Source organism: Barbus barbus, assembly GCF_936440315.1.
Source record: "Barbus barbus genome assembly, chromosome: 29".
NCBI classification, from domain to species: Eukaryota; Metazoa; Chordata; class Actinopteri; order Cypriniformes; family Cyprinidae; genus Barbus; species Barbus barbus.
In genome coordinates, this window is record NC_136757.1 from 11,525,857 (window position 1) to 11,550,151 (window position 24,295).

Genomic DNA, 24,295 nt, shown 5'->3' on the forward strand with positions numbered 1-24,295 from the left:
TTTATAAGCATTCCGTTTGATGTCTTGTAATGTCGTGTCTTAACGTTATGTTGTTTTGAAATACATTTGTATTATTACAAACCCTGTTTTCACAAACTCCCCGTTGCCAGCCTTCCCTGATTCACATCACGTAACATTAGTATAATTTACTGTATATTTACTGCACCTCAGTTGCCAGGAATTTCCTGTAATTTTACAGGAGCAAATTACAATATTGTAATTCAATATACTGTGTATCCTGTTATTTGTAAATGTTACAATAAAATACGGTAATTTTCCACAATTAAAACCAAAACAATGGCATCTTTTTTCTTTTTTTTATTATCACAATGCGCAACACCACGTTACAAACTTATTTTAAAACAAAAGTATCCGTATTTCTTTTTCATCCAAACAAAATTACAGTTTCACTGAAGAATCTAGCTCACTTCCAGACGTCCAGACAGCCTATCCCCTATGGTGATATACAACTCCTCAGCGGGGGGCTAGCATCAATATTAGCCCATCAACTCAAAGTCCAGCAGTTTTCTTAAGAGGGTGCAGACAGGTGCATTGAGCCCTTTTCTCTTCTCTGCTTTGCTGCCCTTCTGGGAGTTGATTCCACAAAATCTCTGAAAACAGAGAGAGTGGAAAAAAAGTTTTCATATATAAATAAATGACCTTGATGCATTTATTTAACATTAACAAGTTTTAGAATTTACATTGTTTTTCTTAAATATATAATATCATTGTATGTATGTACTATATTGTATGTCGCTTCGGACAAAAGTGTCTGCAAAATACCATAACCATACTTAAAAAAAATTTGACATCATTAATTAATGAAAGTCGTAATGCTAAACTGCTGTCTGTCAGACTCATCTGTGTTTACATAAATGTCCTGCAGGGGAATACCAACTCTAGGTAGAACAGACACTTAATAGCTTTTTAATGCACATATTAACCATTTAAAAAAAAAAAAATCCTGACTGGAAATGGTTCAAATTCACATCAAATATTCTAATGTGAATAAAAACTTTTATGTGGATTGACTAGATATTTTGTTGAACGGATGTATTCACATAAATTCTCATTTGTTGCAATTATATCAGATGTTTTAAGTTGCCCCTTACGTTTTGATCCCACAGCTGTTCACAACTCCTCTCCTGTCCATTTCTAATTCGCATAACAGAGCTGATGGAAACGCTCTCCAATTATAGTTTTTTTTTGCCAAATTTTTACAAATGCGCTTAAAAGATGCAAATGAATTGGATGGAAGCCTGTCTTTTGACATCAATGCATCGAGTATATCATAGAGCCTAACAATACTGAACAAAAAGAAAGTGATTCATGGGACGTTCCATATGAGAATTATGGATCTATTTTCTTTATTAGTGTGTAAACAGTTTAAACATACCTTTGGACACATTCAAGAGTGCTTGAGGCCTCTTTAGGTTACTGCAAGTTGAACACATAATAAGCAGCGAAGGTCGCTGCCACTCCATTCAAAAGATTGTCGTGGGGCCCCATCACAATCGTTCCTTCCATGGACATCATCCACTTGTCTGTCCTTAATGCCTCTCCTGAAATGCATTAACACAATATGATAACTAAAAGAGCACTAGAAAGCTGCACTAAATAAAAACACACACATGCTCGAGTGGTGTGTTTTTAAAAAACAAAAAACGTATTAACATTACAAAATGTATTACCAATTACACAACAAATACAAATTACAAATCTATTATTACTTTAATATTCCATACAGTCTGGCTTTGAGACAAAGAAAATGGTCCGCTCAACACTGAATAAAAAAAACAAAAAAATGGCTGTTTTTAATATACACTATATTGCCAAAAGTATAGGGTCACCCCCTTCTAATAAACATGTTTGACTACTTTAGTCATTTCTATGAGTACAAATCTTAATGTTAAAGCATATAAATTATATTCTACGGAATTGTGTGCTTCTAATTTTATAGCAACAGTTTCAACCCTTTTCTATTCTAAAATGACAGTGCCAATGTGTATAAGGCACGGTTCAAAAAGACATGATTGATTCAGTCAGTGTGGAAGAACTTGACTGGTCTGCAGAAAGCCAAGTCCTGATCCCAGCTGAACACCTCTGGTGTGACTTTAAATGCAGTTTATTTTAGATAAAGACAGCTTACCTGACACATGCTCTGCTCTTCCTCCCTGGTTTGCCAAGCACAAAGTAACGTTTTAACATCTGCTTCACAATGACTTCAAGACCCCCGATTAAAAGACAGCAAAACAGAAGTCATAATAACGTTACAATAGCCTGTCCAGTAGCATAATGCAATAATAACCTGAGCTAAGGAAGCTGAACGGAGTAATGCTTATTTTTACAGTCTATGGGCTTACGTTACCTTTTTCCATTTCACTTCTGTTGAGGTTCCAGTCGAGTAGTAGAGGCGAGCCGAGGAGATGATGTTTAGATATAACAATTCAAGAGAAATCTGAAAATATACCACTGAAATATAACAAACGACACAATCAGAACTCACTCAGATCACGGTATTAATATATCCATAGACTTATGAAATAGTATGTTACATACCTGAGACATGTTCCTTTTTCCAAAAAGGATTACATACTTCTGGTACCGTTGGCCGCGTAATTTCAAAATTCAAACAGCAGCGATCCCACAATGCTATGCGGTGGCTGTAAAATAATGCTTTTACAGTGTAGTTACAATAATATTACAGGACTGTCCATAAATTTCCCGTCATGCATTTGCATTTACAGTAAAAACATGAATACAATGTGTTGTTGTAAAATTTATTGTAAAAATTACATCAATTGCTAACAGTGCAGATTATGTGTCTACTGCTCCGTTCATCCAGAAACCTTTAGTTTGGTCTATCTTGGCCATAGATTTGTGGTAACATCAGCCTCCACATGATCTAGTCATAATGATTTCAGGAGAATTCAGAACAAAACAGTATTTTTAGTACAAAATAGTTGAATAATAAAACACAGATCCCCTTGAACAAGCAAGAAAAACAGTAATAAAGCATGAGATAAAGTTCTTAAAATGTATTACGATTTCAGGCCACACAGGCTCATTTTTGTTACATAATGTATTTCTGTTATTGTTGTGTATCATATTACATTCTTTTGAGGTTATAATCAAATTTCTCGAGTTTGTCTGCCCATCCAGTCCTGATGGTTAATGGTAAATGAACTTGGCTTGCTGTCCTCGACAGAGGCTCGAACCAGAGATTCGGCTTGAGCTCCAAGTTCAATAGTTGGCACTACATATTGTTTGTTGGCTATTATCATAACATAAACCAAAAGCCAATAACCAAGCAAATGCTAAGGTTTTTTTGATTTTTTATTATTGTATGTATTGTCTTGACTTTAATATGGGACCATATAGACTCACTTTTCATGTTTAATCATTCACAGAAGCTGAAATAAAGAAAAGGTCTTTGGTTATTATTACAAAGTTTCTAAAATTTACCTTAAAATGAACTGAATGTTGCTGTATTCATATTACTGTACTTCATAAAACATAGTGTACTCACATGGAGTAGGGGAATACTCATTATTTGACATCCCAGAGCCTCGTCCTTAATAAGAATAACACAGAATAAATAGAAAGTTACAGAAACATATAACTGCATATGTTGAACTTTGAAAGAGTGTCTCTAGAAGAAGTGATGTTTTGTTTATTTTTCTAAATTTCTCATTAGATGTAATGAACTGGATTGTACAGAACATTTACCAGCAGCACGTCTCTTTCTCCATTTGAAGAGTACTGTTATGATGAGAACAGCCACACATATGAACACAAGCACACTGAAAACAACAGAAAGACTAAAGGATCCTGGGTCAGATTCTGCCACATCTGAAATTGAGGTGAATTAAGAAAGAAAGAAAGAAAGAAAGAAAGAAAGAAAGAAAGAAAAATTAGTACAAGATTTTTGAATACAGAACTGATTTCCTCTAATACAGCTCTAATTATATGTGTACTTTCTTACCCAAAGGGGCATTTTTTTTTTTTTTTTGTGGAATTGTTATATTTTCTTTACCAAATGTAATGTCCAGTTTGTTATCCAGATTGAGGTGCTTCATTGTGCAGTTGTATTTATGTCCCTCATGTAGCTCTTCTTCACTGGTCACCAAACTCTTCCTCATCTGGTAAGTTCCGTCTCCGTTGGGCAGAATCTCTCCTCCTGTGATCTGATCATCATCCACAGGCTGACCATCTCTGAACAGGGTCAGGTTAATGTGACGGGGGTAAAAACCAGTGGCCAGACAGCTGATCTGAAGCCATTGAGAGTCTGTGAGGGGCTTCTTAAGGAGTCTGACTCTGGGTTTCACTGCAGCAAAGGACTATAAGTTACTGGTGTAAAAGTGTTGGGTTGTACCAGTCTTTAACGAATGCTAATTATGATTCATAAAGTATTCAAATGCAAGTGTATTTTCTGTCAACATTGCTGTCCAAATCTGTCAGTTATGCTTATTTCAATATCTGATAAGATATCTTATCAAAATATCTTAATTATGCTTAAAGGTAGGGTTGGTGATTTCGGAAAGGCTAGCAATAGCAAGTTAGCTTTGAAAGCAAGATCCCCTCCCTCCCTGCATAATCACTCTCCAAAGCCATGCCTCCTCCAAAACACATGAACGCGCTCCATCAGAGCAGAGACTAACCTGCGACACAATGAGAGACAGTGTTGGTGGAGCGTTGAATGCAATGACAGATTACCTCATGTCTCATTCAACAATTACAAAACATTACAGTACAAAGCGCATAATATTACAATACAACAGCCTATCATAATATTCGGACTGAACATTTTGATTGGACGAACATTTTATGGTCCTACGCCTTCCACAGATGATATAAATACATATAAATAAATTTAGACCAATTAACTTTCAAGTGGAACTATATTCTGCATCTGGGAAGATGCTATGGGGAATGCCATCAGTGTGACCAGTGTCTGAAGCATGCATGAAAACACTCCAATATGATTGGACAACAATGGCACATGACATCATTAGTGGGAGTATAAGAGAGCACCTGTAATACACGTTCTCATTATTTGATTTTATTTTTTTCAGTAGCAGTTTGTTTGTTTAGCATGTGGTGAAGGCAGTATTATTGAGAATCCTAGCAAATGTTTTAAGAAGTGTGTGCTTCCGTGTCCCAGGTTCTGAGGACACACATGACCTTTGCATTATGTGTTTGGGAGAGGAGCATGCTTGCTTGTGCTGGAGGTCTCTGAATGCACTCATTGTGAAAAGTTTACAATGAAAAAGCTCCATTCACTTATGTCCCTGCTGAGGGGTGTGAGAAAAACATCCTTGCGTCTCAGGCCCCACTGTTTCCAAGCACTTCTTGTCAGGCAGTCGGCGAGATGCGCTGTACCACGGATTTAGCTGTCCAGTCCATTAAACAAATAGCTGTTGCTATGTCGTGCATTGACAGCAATTTTGGCCATGGTGAGACATCTGTGGTTGAACTTGACGGACATTGGGAGGAAAGAAAATAACTTTCTTCTTGATGCCCTCTGGGTTTTTTGGCACATCGGTTGAAACGGTGGTCGGGAAGTTCATAGAGGAGAAGGCCTAGTTGGCAGCATTCAAAAAGTATATCCCATGCCGATCCAGATTTACGTCTAATGCCACTGGGGGTTCTGGCCTGTCACAATCCAAGGATCGGAGGCAGGGCCAGAGAGATAGCGTAGCCACTCGCACTACTCCTACTTTAAGGAATCGAGTACAGAGGAGGAGGCGGTTCCCCTTGGTATTGCCCCTGAGCCTCAGGGTCGAGCAAGATGTCCCTCTCCTTTTTTGTTTGGGTTCCAGATGAAAATAATGATAAAAGAAAGGTCTTTTCACACGTGCTTCAGTCACGCTGCTGGCGTTCCCCATCGCGGCTTCCCAGATGCAGTGTTTCGCTCTCCTCTTAGGGAGCATGGTTACACACTTTCTCTCAGATGTTCTCTCACCTTTTCTCATCACTGTTTTCTTTTCCATATTCAGGTACTTCTGCAAAACTTTAATGCAAACAGGATGATAAATATTTTCATATAGAAATTTAATTTGAAGCCATTGTATTCGGTCCCATAGCATCCATGGCAATTTTATCTGGATTTCATTTTTTTCCATGTCAAAGGAGAACTCCTCTATATTTTGCACATTGAAAGCATCCCACGTCTTAAGTAGGCCTGGTTTATCATTGTTCAACAGTTCACATCCAGCAAGTCTCTGATGAACATGTACACCTTCAAATGAATAGAAAGAAACTGAGTGATTATTCTTCACCGATAATGAATAGACATACTTAATAATCCCTCAGTTACCCTTATCTTGCTCACTTTTTTCTATTTTTCCTCTTCTCTGCAACAGATTAATAGTGCAGCCTTTACATTTTCAAACATCAATGCACACGACTGACACTAGCAATCTTTATCAAAGTTATTACTAAACATTTTAGTCTGAACCTGGCATGGGGGCTTTACGTAACCACTTATATCGGTTATTAGGTAGGGCCAGCACTGGTGTTAACATGGTAAGGTTACATTTTTAATTTAATGTTTTGTTTGGTATTACCAATTTGTTAGCTTGCACTCACCATCTGTGTGATTTAGGTGTTTCTTAAGATAAAATGCTCGATCTTTCATGTTGTTATACATATCGCGGAATATATAATCTAAATCACGTCCCTCTTCTTCGTAGTACTTTGAATTGCTATGTCTGCGAGGGGAAAAACTCCATGTGACTGAGTCATAGTACATCAACTGCACATCATCCAGCATAACAACAGCACTGAACTCAGGAAATGGTGTCTGTCCAACTATATATGTTGCAAAAGCCATCAGTGAGTGAGAACCTGCGAATACACAAGGACAAGCATATAATATTAGTATGGTGTCAAATTAGACCATTAAATGTAACCATACATTCTTGCACACATTTACAGAGGGAGACATAGATGTTAGGATCCTCGGCATCTGTGTTCCTGTGTGGGTTGTTCTTTTGTTGTGTGTGCAGGGATTGGTTGCTAATGGATGAATGTGATTGAACCTGCTGATGCTCTGCTGTAAAAGTGTGGCGCTGTTAAAAGATGAAGTGTTTTGGCGTGAGGATATCTGGATTCCTCCTCCAGTCGACAGATCCTAAAACCTTTGTTACCACTGTATTGTTGTAACTGGATCATACTTTCATTTGTGACAACACTTCACAAGCCCCTTAAACATGATTTAGGAGTGTAGGGGTGTCCTAACATTTGTTTTGACTTTGTTTATGAGTTGTTTATTTAGGGAGCTAGGGAAGTTCCTTTATTAGTTTATTTCTGATTAGGTTATTTATGTTTATTTTTGTTCAGTTTGTTATGGTCTTGGGCCACACTAAAACCATTGCTCCTTAATTTTATTATTTCATTCCACTTTAATAAATTATTTGTGGATCTTACATTTGTGTCTTTTGGTGATCTGTCAGCTAAGGGCTGGATTAGCGCATAAACGTTCACGTCAAGCCCTTAGGCCATAAATAGTAATTTTTATTTCTATATCTATTTTTTATTTGTTGCCTGTAATCGTGATGGGAAGATCGGATAAATTTAATGACTCTGATCTTTGGATCATTCATCAAAATTAACAAATCTTTTTTCATGCCGTTCACTTCAGCGGAGTAGGCTATATTTAACACATCTACTTACGCAACGCTTCGAATAAGACTGTTAATGCAATAAAACAATAATGCAACCAAGGCCAAATTATGAGAAATAGAAGCGATTAATTCATTGTTTCAGGTTGTGACACAAGTGATCTGTATCATTTGTTCTTTTGTCACGTCACATTCCTATAAACTAAAGCTATGCAGTCTGTACCAGAAACAGCAATGATTATCTCGCGAGTCTTCAGGTTCAAGTCATTCTTTTGTCACCCCAGCTAACAAAAACGAGTTGTCAGAACGTCTTGTTAACAATCCCATTAAGTTATGAAAACGTTATTTCGGAATGTTTTGTACACGTTGAAAACGTCCAGTTTTTTATGTATTAAGAACGTTCCTCTTCAGGAACTCGAGCTGCGTCAAAAGACGCTAGGGGAACGCCTTCAGCGTAACCGGCTCTGAATAATAATTTCTGCATTTGTAAATGCAGGAGAAAAACAACCGGTTTGAGATTTATAGACCTATCCCAGTGGTGTCAAACTCGTTTAGTTCCAACCCCTGCTCCAACACACATTCCATATAGTTTTCAGAGAAGCCTAAATTATTAGATTAGCTGGATCAGATGTGTTTAATTAGGGTTATATCTAAAGTGTGCAGGGCAGTGGCCCTCCAGGAACTGAGTTTGACACCCTTGGCCTGTCCCATTTTTGCCTCCCTCCGACTGTTAAAATGTAACTAAGTAAATTTTAAATGAGCTACTTTTTACTTTTAGAGCTAACTGTTTACTTTTACTTGAGTAGATTTTTAGACTGGTACTTTTACTTGTACTTAAGTAAAATTTAATTAATGTAATGGTACTTTTACTTGAGTAGAATATTTTCGTACTCTTTCCACCTCTGGATATTAGTCATATCATTGCTCAGTTGAAATGCCCAGCAACCAGTTGGGATTTTTTGCCTTCAGGTTTGCTTGGTGCGACAGCTGATTTTATTGGACCAAGTATTACATCTATTGTGAACTGTAGTCTCTCTAAAGGTATTTTTACATCATGTCTTAAGCAAGCGGTCATTCAGCCCCTTCTTAAGAAGTCTGCTTTGGACCCTTTGGAATTCACAAATTACCGGCCAATTTCAAAGCTGACTTGCATTTCAAAAATACTGGAGAAAGTGGTTTTATCTCAGCTGAGCTCTCAGCTGGCTAATAATGATGTGCTAGATGCTTTTCAGTCTGGTTTTAGGGGCAGGACACAGCACTGAATCAGCTTTATTGCGAGTTTCCAATGATTTGTTACTCATTGCAGACACGGGTAGTTGAGGAGCTTTAATTATTCTCAACCTTAGTGCAGCTTTTAAACTAATAGATCCCAATATTCTTATTAATCGTTTAGAACATGTAGTGGGGCTGAGAAGGACTGTTTTAAAATGGTTTTCATCTTATTTGAAGGGACAATCTTTTTCAGTGAGGGTTGGGGAATTTTCATCCTCTTCAGTTTCTCTTGAGTGTGGAGTACCTCAGGGCTCCATTTTGGGGCCTATTCTGTTTTCACTTTTTCTGTTGCCTTTAGGCCTTATTTTTTTTAAAATACAGTATGTCTTATCATCTTTATGCTGATGATATTCAGATTTACTTGCCTATTCTGGAGGATCAAGTTCTCATTCATCTTTGTTATTATGTCTTGAGGAAGTGAAGTGCTGGTTAGAGTAAAATCGCCTACAGCTAAATGCGAGTAAATCTGAAGTAATAATTTTTGGGCCAAATAAGGTTGACAGTGACATAACGATGTGTTAGGTACATGGACAACAAATGTGCAGTCCCACATAAGAAATCTGGGTGTAATTTTTGACTCAGCTCTAACGTTTGATCACCAGATTAAATGTGTGGTGAAAAGTTGCTTTTTTCAGTTGAGGACTATTGCGATTTTGTCTGTTCGTGACCTTGAGATAGTAATTCATGCATTCATGAATTACTATTCATGAATCTGTTTGGATTACTGTAATGCTCTTTATTTGGGAGTAAGCCAATCTCTTATTTCAAAATTGCAGTTGGTCCAGAACGCAGCTGCGAGGCTCCTTACTAGCACAAAGAAAAGGGAGCATTTTAGTCCAGTTTTGGAAAACCTGCGTTGGCTTCCAGTTAAAGATCGGATTCAGTATAAGGTGTTGTTGTACGTTTTTAAAGCTGTCCATGATATGGCCCTAGAATATATTAAGGACCTGATTCATATGAACTCTTGTAGACCTCAAAGATCATTCAACTTCTTACTGCTCTCAATTCAGAAAATTCATTTGAAAACTAAAGGGGATCATGCATTTTTGGTTGCTGTGGAACACTCTTCCACCTGACATCAGATTTTCACCCTCAGTTGATGTTTTTAAATCTCGCGTGAAAACATACTTGTTTTCTATGGCTTTAAATTACAGATTTTTTGATGATGTAACTTGTTTTAATTGTTTTTCTGTTCCCTTCCAGGAACTTCGAGCTGCGTCGAAACGCATATGGGAACGCCTTCAGCGTGACCAGGCTCTGAATATGATGTGTAATCAGTCAAACAAGGGCGAGGCGTCACGGGCGGGGTGACGTCACGACCAGGAAGCATATAAGCACGTGCGGCGGAGCCGGCTTCAGCTTTTTGTCATTCAGCGAAGCGCTCTGTGTGTCAGTCTAATTTACTGTTGTTTGTCCTAGTTTTAAGTGGAAAGCATTCAGTATCATGCCAAAGCCAAGGGCAAGCTCAGGGGTGAAGCTTTCAGACCACGTTTTAAGTCGTGTGTGCATCCTTGCCCTCGCTATATCACGAGCGAGGACACACACGATTTGTGCGTGGTCTGCCTGGGTGCGGAGCACGCAGAATCGGTCTCCGCACCCGGAGGGCTCTCTTCGAGAAGGGAGCCTTCGCGAGCTCCCCACGCGGTGCCGGACCCGCTGCTGCCGAGGCAGAGCGGCGGCTGCACTCGTGGGGCTCGCAGGCTGATCTGGCTGGTGAGTGTGAGACGGGCATGTCCTTATCTCCTCCCGTATCCGCCAGATCTGGCGCCCCGTCTCTCGGTGTGGAAGCGGTCTCTTCCCCCGAGACGAGGGCTCAATGCTTCGTCTCTCTTCCTCTGAGGAGGTTGATGTGACGAGCGTTCACGAGGTTTCGCCGCCTCTGTCACCCCAATATGATATAACTATGAGCTTTGTAAGCTGCAGTGTTTGCACAAGCACAAAGAGAAAAATAAGCCGGTCCCGCTTCTGCCGTAAAAAAGAGAGAAAAAAAGGCAGAGCGGCGGCTGCGCTCGCGGGGCTTGCAGAGAGAGAGAAAAAAGAAAAAGGCTGATCTGGCTGGCGAGAGTCAGACGGGCATGTCCCTATCTCCTCCCACGCCTGATCTGGCGCCCCGTCTCTCGGTTCGGAAGCGGTCTCTTCCCCCCGAGACAAGGGCTCAACGCTTCGTCTCTCTTCCTCCGAGGAGGTTGATGTGATGAGCATTGACGAGGTTTCGCCGCCTCTCTCGCTCCAGTGTGAGGAGCTACTTCTACACAGGAGCCTTCCGTTTTCCCCGATCTCCTCACCGAGGTGTCGAGATTGCGGGTGAAATCTTTTCGTCCCGGCCATTCATTCCCGCGGGAACTGAATGAGCGCGGGTATGCGGCGATGCCGCGGGTTGAACAGACGCTTGCGAGCTATCTGTCTCCCTCTACGGCATCGCCTTTGAAGGCTCCTGCTCTGCTTACAACGTTTTTGGTGGGCAGAGGGTATGCGCGCTCTCTAAACTCAGGTGGCTGCTGGGCGGGCGCAGCCTCCTCCGCATACCAGCTCCTCGCGCAAAAGGTCCTGACGGGCGAGCCCTAGGACCGCGGAGGGCGACCCCTACTGGGGTGGAGCGGCTTGCACCGCGGCACACGGTGACCGTCTCCCCTCGGTGCCCTCCGGGGATTTGTCTGTCAACCATTTGTCTGTCAACCCTGCAGTTCCAGGGCACAGCAGGTCCCAGCGAGTGTTACTCTCAGGTTCTTCCGCCTGTGATTTCAGCGGGCCTGAGAAACTCGCCTCAGCCGCCAGATTACGCGTCTCATTCCGGTGCGCCGCATCGAGACAGCGGTCTGGCCGCTTCTCTGAACCCAGAGGTCAGTCTCGAGAGACTGATTCCCTTAGAAGATCATTGGGCAGCGAGCTGCCGAATGTGTCTCTTTGGGTCCTGCCTTGCAGGGTCTGGTTCGTTCAGAGGTCCTGACGGGTGAGCCCCAGGACTACGGAGGACGACCCCTACTGGGGTGGAGCGGCTTACACCGCGGCACACGGTGACCGTCTCCCCTCGGTGCCCTCCGGGGATTTGTCTGTCAACCCTGCAGTTCCAGGGCACAGCAGGTCCCAGCGAGTGTTACTCTCAGGTTCTTCCGCCTGTGATTTCAGCGGGCCTGAGAAACTCGCCTCAGCCGCCAGATTACGCGTCTCATTCCGGTGCGCCGCATCGAGACAGCGGTCTGGCCGCTTCTCTGAACCCAAAGGTCAGTCTCGAGAGACTGATTCCCTTAGAAGATCATTGGGCAGCGAGCTGCCGAATGTGTCTCTTTGGGTCCTGCGGACGGTAGAGGCTGGCTATTCCATCCAGTTCGATGGGCCACCTCCGCTGTTCAACGGGGTCTGTGTGACTACGGTCCGCCCCGAGCAGGCTCTGGTCTTGGAACAGGAAGTCGATACTTTGCTGAGGAACGAAGCCATCGAGTTGGTTCCTCCTCACGAAGTCCACGCCGGCTGCTACAGCCTGTACTTCATTGTTCGAAAGAAGTATGGGGGGCTGAGGCCCATACTGAATTTTAGTCTTCTGAACCGTTCAGCCAGAAAGCTGAAGTTCAAGATGCTCACTGTCAGGCAGATCGTGTCTCAAATCAGGTCCGAGGAATGATTTGTCACGACAGACCTCAAAGATGTCTATTTCCATGTACCCATCCTTCCCTCTCACAGGGAGTTCCTGAGGTTCGCTTTCGGGGGCAAAGCGTATCAGTATCGGGTTCTTCCCCTAGGCCTAGCACTCTCGCCCCGCACTTTCACCAAGTGTGTGGATGCGGCACTGGTCCCGTTGCGACTGCAGGGCATCCGCATACTCAAATATATCGACGATTGGTCGATCCTCGCTCAATTAGAGCGGGCGGCGATTCGGCATCGAGGTGTCGTTCTCGCCCACATGAAAGATTTGGGGGGTTAAGACTAAACGCCAAGGAAAGTGTGCTTTCTCCAGCTCAGAGAACCACTTATCCAGGTGTAGTGTGGGATTCGACCACGATGCAGGCTCGTTTGACCCCTGCTCGGATCGAGCCGATCCTCACGGCAGTCGAGAGAGTGTGAGAAGGCCAGCCATTCACTGTCAAGCAGTTTCAGAGACTGCTTGGGCTCATGGCAGCTGCATCCAGCGTGATTCCTTCTGGCCTGCTGTACATGAGGCCCCTACAGTGGTGGCTCAAGAGCAAGGGGGTCTCCCTGAGGGGAGACTCGCTCCGCGCTGTCAAAGTTTCACGCCGCTGTCCGTGCCTTAGACATGTGGAGGAATCCTTGGTTCTTGTCCCGGGGGCCGGTGCTGGGAGCTTCTTGTCGCCGCGTCTCGCTAGCGACGGACGCTTCCCTCACCGGTTGGGGTGCGGTCATGAGTGGCCACCCTGCCCGCGGTCTGTGGAGTGGTCGCCACCTGACGTGGCATATCAACCAGCTAGAAATCCTAGCTGTGTTCCGTGCGCTCAAGCACTTCCTCCTAGACCTAAGAGATTACCACGCGCTGGTGCGCACCGACAGCACGGCAGTGGTCTCTTACAGCAACCACCAAGGAGGTCTGCGGTCGCGCCCCTTGTATAAGCTGGCACACCAGATCCTTGTGTGGTCCCAGAGCAAGCTCCTATCACTGAGAGCTGTGCACATTCCTGGGCATCTTTATGTGGGAGCAGGCGTCCTGTCGAGACAGAGGCCGAGGCCCGGGGTATGGACCCGAGGGGTGAAGCAGATGTGGAAGGTTTTGGCCAGGCATAGGTGGACCTCTTCGCCACTCGAGAGTCAGCGCAATGTCCCCTCTGGTTCCTCCAGCTCCTCCGGGACTGGACGCTATGGTACAGACGTGGCCGAGGCTCCGTCTGTACGCCTTCCCCCCGATCGCTCTGCTCCCGGGAGTTCTGGCGAGAGTGCGCCGGGACGAGGTCAGTCTACCGTTGGTAGCGCCGTTCTGGCCGGGCTGAGTATGGTTCTCGGACCCGATATCTCTCCTCGACGGCACTCCGTGGGAAGTGCCCATCAGAAGGGGCCTCCTCTCACAGGCCGGGGGCACCGAGGTGCACCCTCACCCGGAGTTATGGAAGCTGTGGGTGTGGCCCCTGAGGGGGCACAACTCATAGCTTCCGGTCTGTCAACCGAGGTTGTCGAGACCACGACACGGATGGCGTGGTGTATAAATAAACAGATATTTATTGACAGACTAAGGCAAATGGAGTGGAACAGGTAAGAGGTCATGCTTGGATTCTTCGGAGTAAGGGAGGAACATGAACTTGAGAATCTCTTTCTTGGTAGGTGACAGGAACAGGAGCTGAACACACACCTCACTGAAGCGGCGGACTTGGACTGGACTCGGGAGCAGACGGACTGGGGATCGCTGAAGGGAACACTTGGGAAGAGACATGGCAGGTAAGTAGACAAGGAGGTTAGAATCAGGCTTAGCGATTGTGATAGCAATGTTAGTCCTCTTCGAATGAACGAGACCGGACACTGGAGTGTTGTGAGGTGTGTGTATTCGAGGAGTACTGGATGATTGCTATGATGACGTGCAGGTGCAGATGATTAGAACTCAGGTGACAGCGTGCGCTGTGATAGACTGGTGATTGAGCCTGACCAGTCTGTGACACCACCAGAGCTGTTCTCATTATAATCCTTCCACCTACCTGGGTTTACCTGGACAGACCAAACAGTTCACAAAGGGTAATGTTGAAGGTGGTTAAAGTCCTTCTTCACAATGGTCGCCGCACAATGGATGCCCATGCAGTTCATGACAATGGGCCAGAGAGAACAATAGTTATTTCACCAGTCATACAGCACCTCAAGCTAACCTGTGCACCCAAGTTATTACTTCCCTGACAGACTGTCCAATAATGTCTCACAGAACTTGAAGGGTCATCTATTTCCTTAGAGGCATCATCTGAATCCAAGCCCATGAAATCTTTTGCTATTCACAATGTATTCACTGCAGCCAGTTTGAGTCTTGCAGAGTACAGCTATCCAGTGGTTGCTCTTTAATGGGCATATCATCATCTGAGAGATCTGCCACTTTCTCCTGTAGACAGAGTGAAGCCATTGCGCCTCACTGGTTCTGACATGCCAAGAGAGAAAATGGTCAACAGGTCCAAGCGAGACAGACACTCTGCTTCAAAGTGATACTTTTGCAACACTTTGACATAAGCCTATAAACATACTCCATGCAGAAAAAGATACTGTTCTTCCAAGTCGTCAAACCACTAAATGCAGACTGGCACAGGATCCTGAAAGAGTCAAAAGCCTAGTACACTGAAATCTATATGTTGGAATCAACTGGATGCATAGGCACAAAATTGTGGAGCCTTAGTTCATCCCTCACCGTATGGTGCATCACAACAGTAAAAACAGAATAGTCTTTAACTCTTTCACACATAAGTTTAAAATATTCTAGCAGAGCCCCCGGTGTGAATTTTTTAACCACTTGAGTGGTACAGTCCCATATGTGAGATCGTTATTTTGGGTATTTTAGAGTGTGCAGTGACATTACATAACTGCCATATTCAAATGTGCTTTTGTAATTTGGCTGGTGCTGAGCCAAAGATGGATGCACTCGGTGTTTAATCACAACTTTTCAATCACATAATGTTTATTTTAGGTTTCAGACATTTAATTACACATAAGTACTAGCAAAACAATACAATTATAGTTTGTAAAATACACACTGATGTCCATGGAGGCAGCAATAACAATCCATTTAATTCTAATTTGATGATATTATATATATATCGCATGCACATTGTGTAACTATAAAGACCACTCTATTCTTCTCCCAGTTCACCAGCCACTTACTTTCATGTATTTCATGAGAAATGGATGAATTTATGTGTTGTAAATCCATGGCAGCACACATTGAACATTATAGATCAAATAACAAGATAATTATAAAGGTTTGTAAACAACAAAACATTCAGTTACACATATATATATTCATATGCACATAAATGAGTTCACACATTTTACACATATCAGTCAGTTCATGACAGTTAACAAGTTTGTAAATATTTTGAACAAAAAAGAAAAAGTGAAATAAAAGTGGTACATCTGTCATAAAGCGCTAGTGTGTCAAGCAAGATCACTATGGAAATAATGTGATGTGTTCTAAAATAATGGTTGTCTCACACAGGCGGTGTGGGTGGGGGTTGTCAATGAGAATTATAAACTGACATGTGAAAGGGTTAAGCCTGAGGTAACTGTTATTTTAGAATGTATCATCACATTATTTCCATGGCGATGCATTATGCTTGTCACGTGACACACCGCAGCCAAAATACCTCTGTTCTGTATGAGTGATGTATCGTATTTATTTCATTTTCCCTTTTTTATTTAAAATATTCACAAATGTGTTCACTATATTGCGAAATACCTAATATTATGATTCTCAAATATGTTTAAGTAAATGTATTTGGTAGTTTAAACACCTTTATATTGATCATGTTAGTTGATCTATAATGGGCAACGGGCCACCACCATGTTAGTTCATGCTGAATCTGAACTGTTGGATTTACAACACGTACATTCATCCTGTCCTCCAAAAAGACATGAAAGTAAGTGGCTGGTGAACTGGGAGAATAATTGAGTATACTTTATAGTTAGCTACACAATGTGTATATGATATAAATAAAACGTCATCAAATTATATTTGAAAGGATCATTATAGCCATTTCCATAGACATCAGTGTGTATTTTAAAAACTATAAATTAATTTTTGCTAGTACTTTTGTGTATTTAATTGTCTGAAAACCAAAATAAACATTATGTGGTTGAAAACACTGAAAAGTTGTGATATATGCAAAGCACTGGCCGTACTATCTCAAAGGGTTAACTGTTTCTTTCAACATCAGGCACAATCTTTGAACAGTCAACTGCTGTCTTTATCTTTATTAGGTGTACTTCTGAGGTTCTATCAACATACTGTTGCAGTGAACGGGGACATCAAAGGCATGTTCCAGCAGTTATTGCTGCCCAAAGACAAGCCAGTGCTGCAGTTCCTTTGGAGGGCCATCTTTATCCTCCAACACCGTGTCCAGGGACACAAAGGCGGTATATGCTTAATTAGTCAACAGTTTACAGTATTTCAGTAATAAACGTGCATGCAAATTACATTGAAGTGCAATAGTTACTATATGGTGTTTGACAGGGTTCAATAAAGATTTAAATTGTGAATTTTTAATCGATCGTAGGTAATTCAGCTGTGGATTTTTATGCGGGTGGTGGAAGAAAAACACTGGCATTTTGGATTCAAATGGCAATAAAATCACTGGCTGACTAAAATTTAAATTTATGCTGAATAGATGCTGAATGCATTTTATTTATGCCGAATAGATGCAAAGTCCCTTTAAGGCAAGTCATTTCACTCTGCGGCCATGTTTGAAACGCCCCTCGGGCAGCTATTTGAGTCATGCAAGTACAGCTTCTATCTCTTTGAATGGGGAAACATCAAATTCTTCTTCTGTTTTGTAATGCTTAAGTAGCGTCAGAAAAGTTAATTTTTTTTAGGTTAGGCCACACTGTAAAAAATTTCAAGTGGTTTCAACTAATTATTATTTAGTAACTAGTTCCACAGAAATTTTACGTTCAGTCAATTTCTGACTTCAAAGTGTTATCTGAATTGTTATTTTTTAGTTGGCTCAACCATTAGTGAACTAGTTTTATATTCCATTCAGCTAAAATGTTTTAATTGGTCAAACATTTAGAAGACTACAGAAAGTTATGTCAATTAAAATTTAACCGTTTACTCCATGCGTTTTATATGTTACCTCAAATAAGGTTTAAAACACACTTTACAACACATAATAGCCTTTATTTAATAACAAGCTCCATTTATAAAAATTTTCATACAAATTCATACAAATTAAAGGAATGAAGAAAAAAGTCACCTACATCTTGGATGGCCTAAGGGTTAGTAAATTAACAGCAAATTTTCATTTTTGGGCGAAGTATCCCTTTAAAACTCCAGTTGACAAACATTAGGCCTACATCTGTAATACAACTGCAAAATTCCATTTAAACATTGTTTAATGAACTAAGAAAAAACTAAAGCTAAACAAAATGTTAGCAAACAAACATTTACAATTATTATTACTGTTCAAAATTACACTGATTGTGTCAAAGCAGCTTTACAGTGTCAAACAGGAAACTAGTTTGTCAATAATGCAAGAGGGCATTAACAAGTCATTTTTCCAGTTAAAGTCAGTTCATTGGTGATTCAGTGTTGACGTCATCCAGTTCAGCCCTCTTCCAATAGTGTGTCCAATCAGCCAAGCGTCCCCAAATAAGCAAGCCAAAGGCGACAGCGGCAAAGACCCGAAACTCCATCGGTGACAGAAACTGAGTAAAAAACGTTGTGAGCAACCAGGCTCAGTCGGGGGGCAGTTCTCCTCTGGCCAGACGAAACCATGTGGTTTAATTCTAGGCTGCAACACAGGTCAGATTGAGAAGAGGACTTGTCTGGTTCTCGTGGTCTTGTCCTGATGGCTGATGGAGTCTTTGGACGGGTTATCTGTCTCTGGAGCTCATCTAGCTGACATGGTCTCCGCTGACATTCAGGGCTGTCAAGGTTGTCTCTAGGTGCTGATCCACCATCTGATCTGAATACGGACTGGATCCGGGTGACTGCAGTGACCATATGATCTGGATATGGACTGGGTGGCTACATTCACCTTGGAATAAGAATGAAACAGACAAATATTAGTGTAGATGCCACTAAGAACAGTAAAGCACATTATAATTGTAGTAAAAACTCTAAACATTTACACATATTACCTGGAATGAAAACAATAAACTCCTAGTCTTGAAAGTACACACAGTATGTAGTTGCAGTGGAGCGGTCTGGTCACGAGCCAGTGTTTGGTGCCTTGGAAGAACTGACTGGGTTGCATCTGATGCACGATCTAAGTTAGTGATTCACTACCTAGGGAACTGACTGAGACGCTTTGAACGGCCTTGTGAAACAATTCGGTTGTTCATTTTAGTTCGGAACGACGAACTTCTCTTCCGAAGTGCCTTCACGAGAAACGAGACGCTGTGTAACATTGGTTAGTTTAAAATATTGTGTCTGGATACGGTCAGTGTTTCCCACACACAGACTTTACCTGGGCGGACCGCAACAATATCCACCGCTCGCTGCCATTAGCTCCCGCGTCTCACACACACGAGCGCGACTTTAGCACAATATTTAATAACTTTCAGACCCTTTAGGTGGCTTTTTTTTCCCATAACGGGTACATACTAACAAACCTAGCGATTTAAAAAAAACCCTTATCATTCAGTTGGAAGATGTCTCCAGTACTGCCCCGCGAGCGTGAGGTCTCTCTCCCGGCGGAGTGTCGCCTCTCTCATCTGTTCTGAGCAGCGAGCGGCAGAGAAGCAACGCTTTCAGTTTGCCTTAAAGCAGCAGACTCATCAATAAATAATTTACAAAACAGCATTTCCAAGCACTTGTCGCTTAGAAGTGAAGTGACATACTTCCAAGTATGGTGACCCATACTCGGAATTCGTGCTCTGCATTTAACCCATCCAACGTGCACACACACAGCAGTGAACACACACACACACACCGTGAACACACACCCGGAGCAGTGGGCAGCCATTTATGCTGCGGCGCCCGGGGAGCAGTTGGGGTTTCGGTGCCTTGCTCAAGGGCACCTCAGTCGTGGTATTGAGGGTGGAGAGAGCGCTGGACATTCACTCCCCCCACCTACAATCCCTGCTGGCCCGAGACTCGAACCCGCAACCTTTGGATTACGAGTCCGACTCTCTAACCATTAGGCCACGACTTCCCCACTGACTTACTGACTGTTTGGACTTTTAAATATGAACATAATTTGTCTGTTAATATGCGCAGTTTATTACTCAGACGCAAAACAGTGCTTCGCTCGTTTGCAAGCCATGATGTCTCTCTCTCGAAAAAAAAATTGTGCTCACCTCGCACGGTCGTAGTTCATTTTCTCATGGGCGGGCAAAGCAGAGAAAGGGGAGGTAACCTTTCCCTGTATGACGACATAAGGGAAAGATTCCAGATCGGGCCATCTGAACTTTCATTTTCTCAAAGGCGAAGCAGGATACCAGGGCTCGTTTACACCTATCGCCCTTTCTAGCCACTGGGGGACCATAGGCAGGCTAAGGGAACTTATATTAATCTTAAAAAACCTCATAAAGTCACATTTTCATGCCATGGGACCTTTAAACAAGGTGAAAGACCACATTCCCTTCACTTAAATTTCCTTAAGACAGATCATACAACGCTCATTCGATGTTTTTATATATGTTGGACGTTTGTGTATAAATATATACATTTTAAATAAACGTTTTGATAAATTCAGTCTAACGTTAAGTACAAATATTTATTCAATATGGTCTTATATCAATCACTGGTCTTATACCCAATTTTCTTCGTATTTACAACTCATAAAACACTTTCTAAATGTCCACTCAAAAAATGTTGTATGATTGTCTTGTTAATTTTAGTCTAAAAAAATTACATTTATTTAGTGCAACTTACCTGACGCGTGAACTTGACAAGATGGCGGCGCTGTTTCTCCCGCGAAGTCACTCAGGCGCGTGCACGTGCAGAATGATCCCAGTGTTGGCTGGATTTGTTTTTCTTAGTTTAGTCAACATTTAGCATTCTGAATGTTAACTGGATTTGAAAATAACCATTCATTAATGTTTTTATGGTTACACTTTATTTCGATAGTCCACTTTAGACATGCTACTAACTATAAATAACTTTTTAACTACATGTCAACTACTTCTCATTAAATAAAGTGTTACCATTTTTGCCCTTCCAACATTTTGTTAATGGGATTTTTTACAGTGCAGGCAATGCGCAGTGCAGTCCTAAGCACGCGTTTCAGACCACTATTGTTTCTGCAGCAACTGGAGCTGCAGTGATGCGATGTCTTTACCAATTAGCGATTGGATTTTATTTAGAATGGGGGACTATTCCTCCATATTGCATATTGCACTTTCTCCAATTCATAAGTAATAGGAGTGCACCGTCTTTGTATCTGAAGTATTTTGTGCAACATGAGGATAAGGACTGTTTATATAATTTTTTTTTTATTATTATTATTATTTAAAAAAAAAATTTTTTAATTGTACCAAGGGAGAACAAATGACATATTTCGATGGATATGTTCAGATGTTCTATGAGTGCAGCTCTCAAAGAACATCTAAAGAAAATTTTTCTTTTTTTTCTGCATAGGGCATATATACAAATGGCAGATTCTGATGAATACTTAAGTTCAGGTGTTCTTTGATGCTGATATCTGTTTATATGGTAAGTAGAGCCATCTGAAGCAATCAAGTTTGTTATTGCTTTTATATGATTCTCAATGCTTTAAAGTTTTCTTCCACAAATACTGTAGAATGAGACTGTACTCTACATTGATCATGTTTTGTGAATATAATGCTCAGACAAATCTGACAGCATCTATAGATCTGTATCTAACAATGTAACCAAAGTAAAAGCCTTTGTCTGTCTTTCACTTTTTTTTTCTTTGATGTTGCAATGAAATATTTGCCTTTACTCAGCAGTTTAAAGTCCAAGTACCTTGTGTGTAATATAAGACAAAGGCATAATAGTTCCTCTTCAGGAACTCGAGCTGCATCTGGAGACGCTTTGGGGAATGCCTTCAGCGTGACCGGCTCTGAATACAAATCTGTATCTCTCCGGAGGTGGGTTCTTTCTTTGGCGTTCCCCGCGGCGCTGGCCCCGCTTCCACTGAGGCGGAGCGGGGGCGGCGCTCTTGGGGTTCAGCGTGGGGTTCATGGCAGGATCTGATGGAGGGATCGGAGACGAGCGAGTCTCTATCTCCATCCTCACCTGTCGGATCCCATGACCGCTCCCCGAGTTCGGAAACCTGCCTCGCAGATACTTCCCCTCGGGCAGTAGCCTCTGCGTTTCTCTTGTCTTCTTCTGAGGAGGTTGACACGGGAGACGCAGAGTATGTTGCACCCCCGCTTTCACCCCAATATGAGGGCCTTGTGGAGTGTCTTGTCAAACCGCAGAGAGGGTTATACGAGCGTTTTCTGCGGTTTCAGACTCGCCTCCACATCGGAGCATGCCTTTTTTTCCCCCGACCTCCACACTGAAGTGTCGAGGTCGTAGGGAAAACATTTCGGCCCGCCTCTTCGTCCCCTCATTCGATTGCTACGGTAATGTGATGGGGACGAGTGAGCGCGGTTACAGAGCGATGCCGCGTGTGGAACAGACGCTTGCAAGCTATCTGTCCCCTGGCGCTGCATCGTCTCTGAAGGCAAGGGGTACGCAGCAGCAGGTCGGGCTGGCTTATGTCTGCACACCATGGTGGTGTTGCGGGCATGCCAGGCTGACCTGCTCAAGGAGTTGGATGAGGGCGAGGGATTTAGTGCGGAGGACATCCGAAAAAAAAAGAAAAAATGAACTCCGCAAAACCGCTGATTTGTCTCTCCGCGCCGCCAGGGAGACCGTCGGGCGAACAGCCCTGGTGGCGGCGGAGAGGCATCTTTGGTTGACCCTGTCGGATTTAAGGAAAAAAAAAAACGCGACAGGGTCATCCTTCTGGACGCCCCTCTTTGCCTTCTGGCCTTTTCGGTTCGGGAGGCAGGCGGCGGCGTTCCAGCGGTTTCTCCCTCGCCGCTCTCTAGCTCACGGGGCTGCTGGGCGAGAGCAGCCCCTGCCGCGTGCTGGCTCCTCGTATAGGCAAGCTCGCCCCCGCGGGAGCAGGTCGGGCGGTAAGAAGGGTGCGCGGTCAAGGACCTCCCAGCCAAGCAGGCGAAGAGGTCTTCGGCCAAGAAGCCCTGATGTGAGTGGGATCAGGGCTTATGAGGGTACCCCCGCTGGGGTAGAGCACGATTCACCGCAGCGTACGGTGCTCGTCTTCCCCCAGTGCCCTCAGGAGATCGATCTGCTAACCCTGCCACATATGGTGTTACATGGCGCAGAGGTCTCCAGCGAGCACATATCTCAGTCTCTTCCGCCTGGAACCGTAGCGGAGCTGAGATGCTCACCACCCCTTCGGGGGTCTCTGGAGCAGCTAGTTTGGCCGTTCCCTGCCGGTTACACCAGTTGGGGAGCGATCATGAGTGGCCACCCTGCCCACGGTCTGTGTCATCATCTTGCTTGGCACGTGCTCAGGCTCGAGATGCTGGCCGTGTTTCAGGCTCTGAAATACTTTGTCCCAGACCTAAGAGGTTGCCATGTGTTAGTTCGCACTGACAACACATCGGTGGTCTCTTATATCAACCACCAAGGAGGTCTGCGGTTCGCGCCCCCTGTACAGGCTGGTGCACCAGATCCTTGTGTGGGCTATGAGGCCGAACTCTCTTGGTTGGTCGAGATGGCATTGCTCCCCTCAACTTTGAGGGTCACCTTTGAGCATACCGCTCCCTTCTGAGCGTATGAGTTCCCTCTCATGCTGAGAGTAAGTTCTCTGCTCTCCAGAGCCCTGCCTTGGTAGAGCTAGCATTGCTCCCCTCACTATAGAGGGTCACCTATGAGCATGCTGCTCCCTCTCGGCTCTCCTGTTGGTCGAGCTGGCACTGTTCCCCTCAACTTAGAGGGTCACCTTGAGCATTCCGCTCCCTTCTGAGCATCTGAGTTAGCATCTCAATGTGGGAGCAGACACCCTGTCGAGGCAGGGGCTGTTATCCGGGGACTGGATGCTTCACACCGAGGTGGTGAAGCAGATCTGGAGAGTGTTTGGTCAGGCTCAGGTGGACCTCTTCGCTACTCAGACAGCGCAATGTGTAACCCAAGACGTTTTCAAGCATAAACCTCATTTAATATATGAATATATTAGCAGCAAATTTCCCAATGGGGTTCGAAAAATCTATTATATCTATATATCTATATCTATTATATCTATAATCTATATATCTATTAGAATATATATTCTGTGGAAACAAATTCATATTTTATGCAATTTTGCTTGTCAAGGAATATATCTTGTTTTAAGGATGTTTACATATTTTACTGAAAAACAAGACAAAATACTAAGAAAACAAATTGCACTGCATGGAAATTCCTGCTGCACAGGGTTTCAACTAAGTTTAACATGCAGACATTAAAAACCATTTATGGCCATCCACATCTTTTTTTATAAAATAAAAAGAATAAGCAAGCAGCAAATTAACTTACCTGCATTGACAATTGTCAAGCATGACAACAGATATGCAAGCATGAGCATTCTATTAACCAAGTTCCAGTCTTCTGTAATGTATTTCGGCAGTCTTCTCTGATTGCTATGGTCTATTGTTCCTCATCAGCCAAAGTTCATTTTCTGTATTCTCAACACGGAAGAGAGTGAAGTGTTTTGATTTGGTTTGTTTTTTCCTGTAAGACTGGTTGTGTAAGACAGATATCATGGCGTGAGACAGAGCAGTCAAGAAATACAGCCCAAGCAATAAATACACAA

At 43.0% G+C, this 24,295-nt stretch overlaps 1 protein-coding gene across 1 annotated transcript; it reads right to left on the bottom strand.

Moving 5' to 3' along the window:
- Positions 1–323: 323 nt before the first annotated feature.
- Positions 324–24,185, bottom strand: LOC306849770 (DLA class I histocompatibility antigen, A9/A9 alpha chain-like). Its single transcript, XM_079385068.1, has 12 exons — positions 24,019–24,185; positions 6,592–6,849; positions 5,966–6,241; positions 4,037–4,327; positions 3,730–3,852; positions 3,530–3,574; positions 3,388–3,413; positions 2,560–2,905; positions 2,369–2,472; positions 2,150–2,222; positions 1,397–1,562; positions 324–611 (listed from the first exon to the last, which is right to left on the bottom strand). The coding sequence occupies exons 1-7, from the start codon at positions 24,065–24,067 to the stop codon at positions 3,397–3,399; spliced, it is 1,059 nt and encodes a 352-aa protein (XP_079241194.1). The 5' UTR covers positions 24,068–24,185; the 3' UTR covers positions 324–611; positions 1,397–1,562; positions 2,150–2,222; positions 2,369–2,472; positions 2,560–2,905; positions 3,388–3,396.
- Between the last annotated feature and the right edge of the window lie 110 nt (positions 24,186–24,295).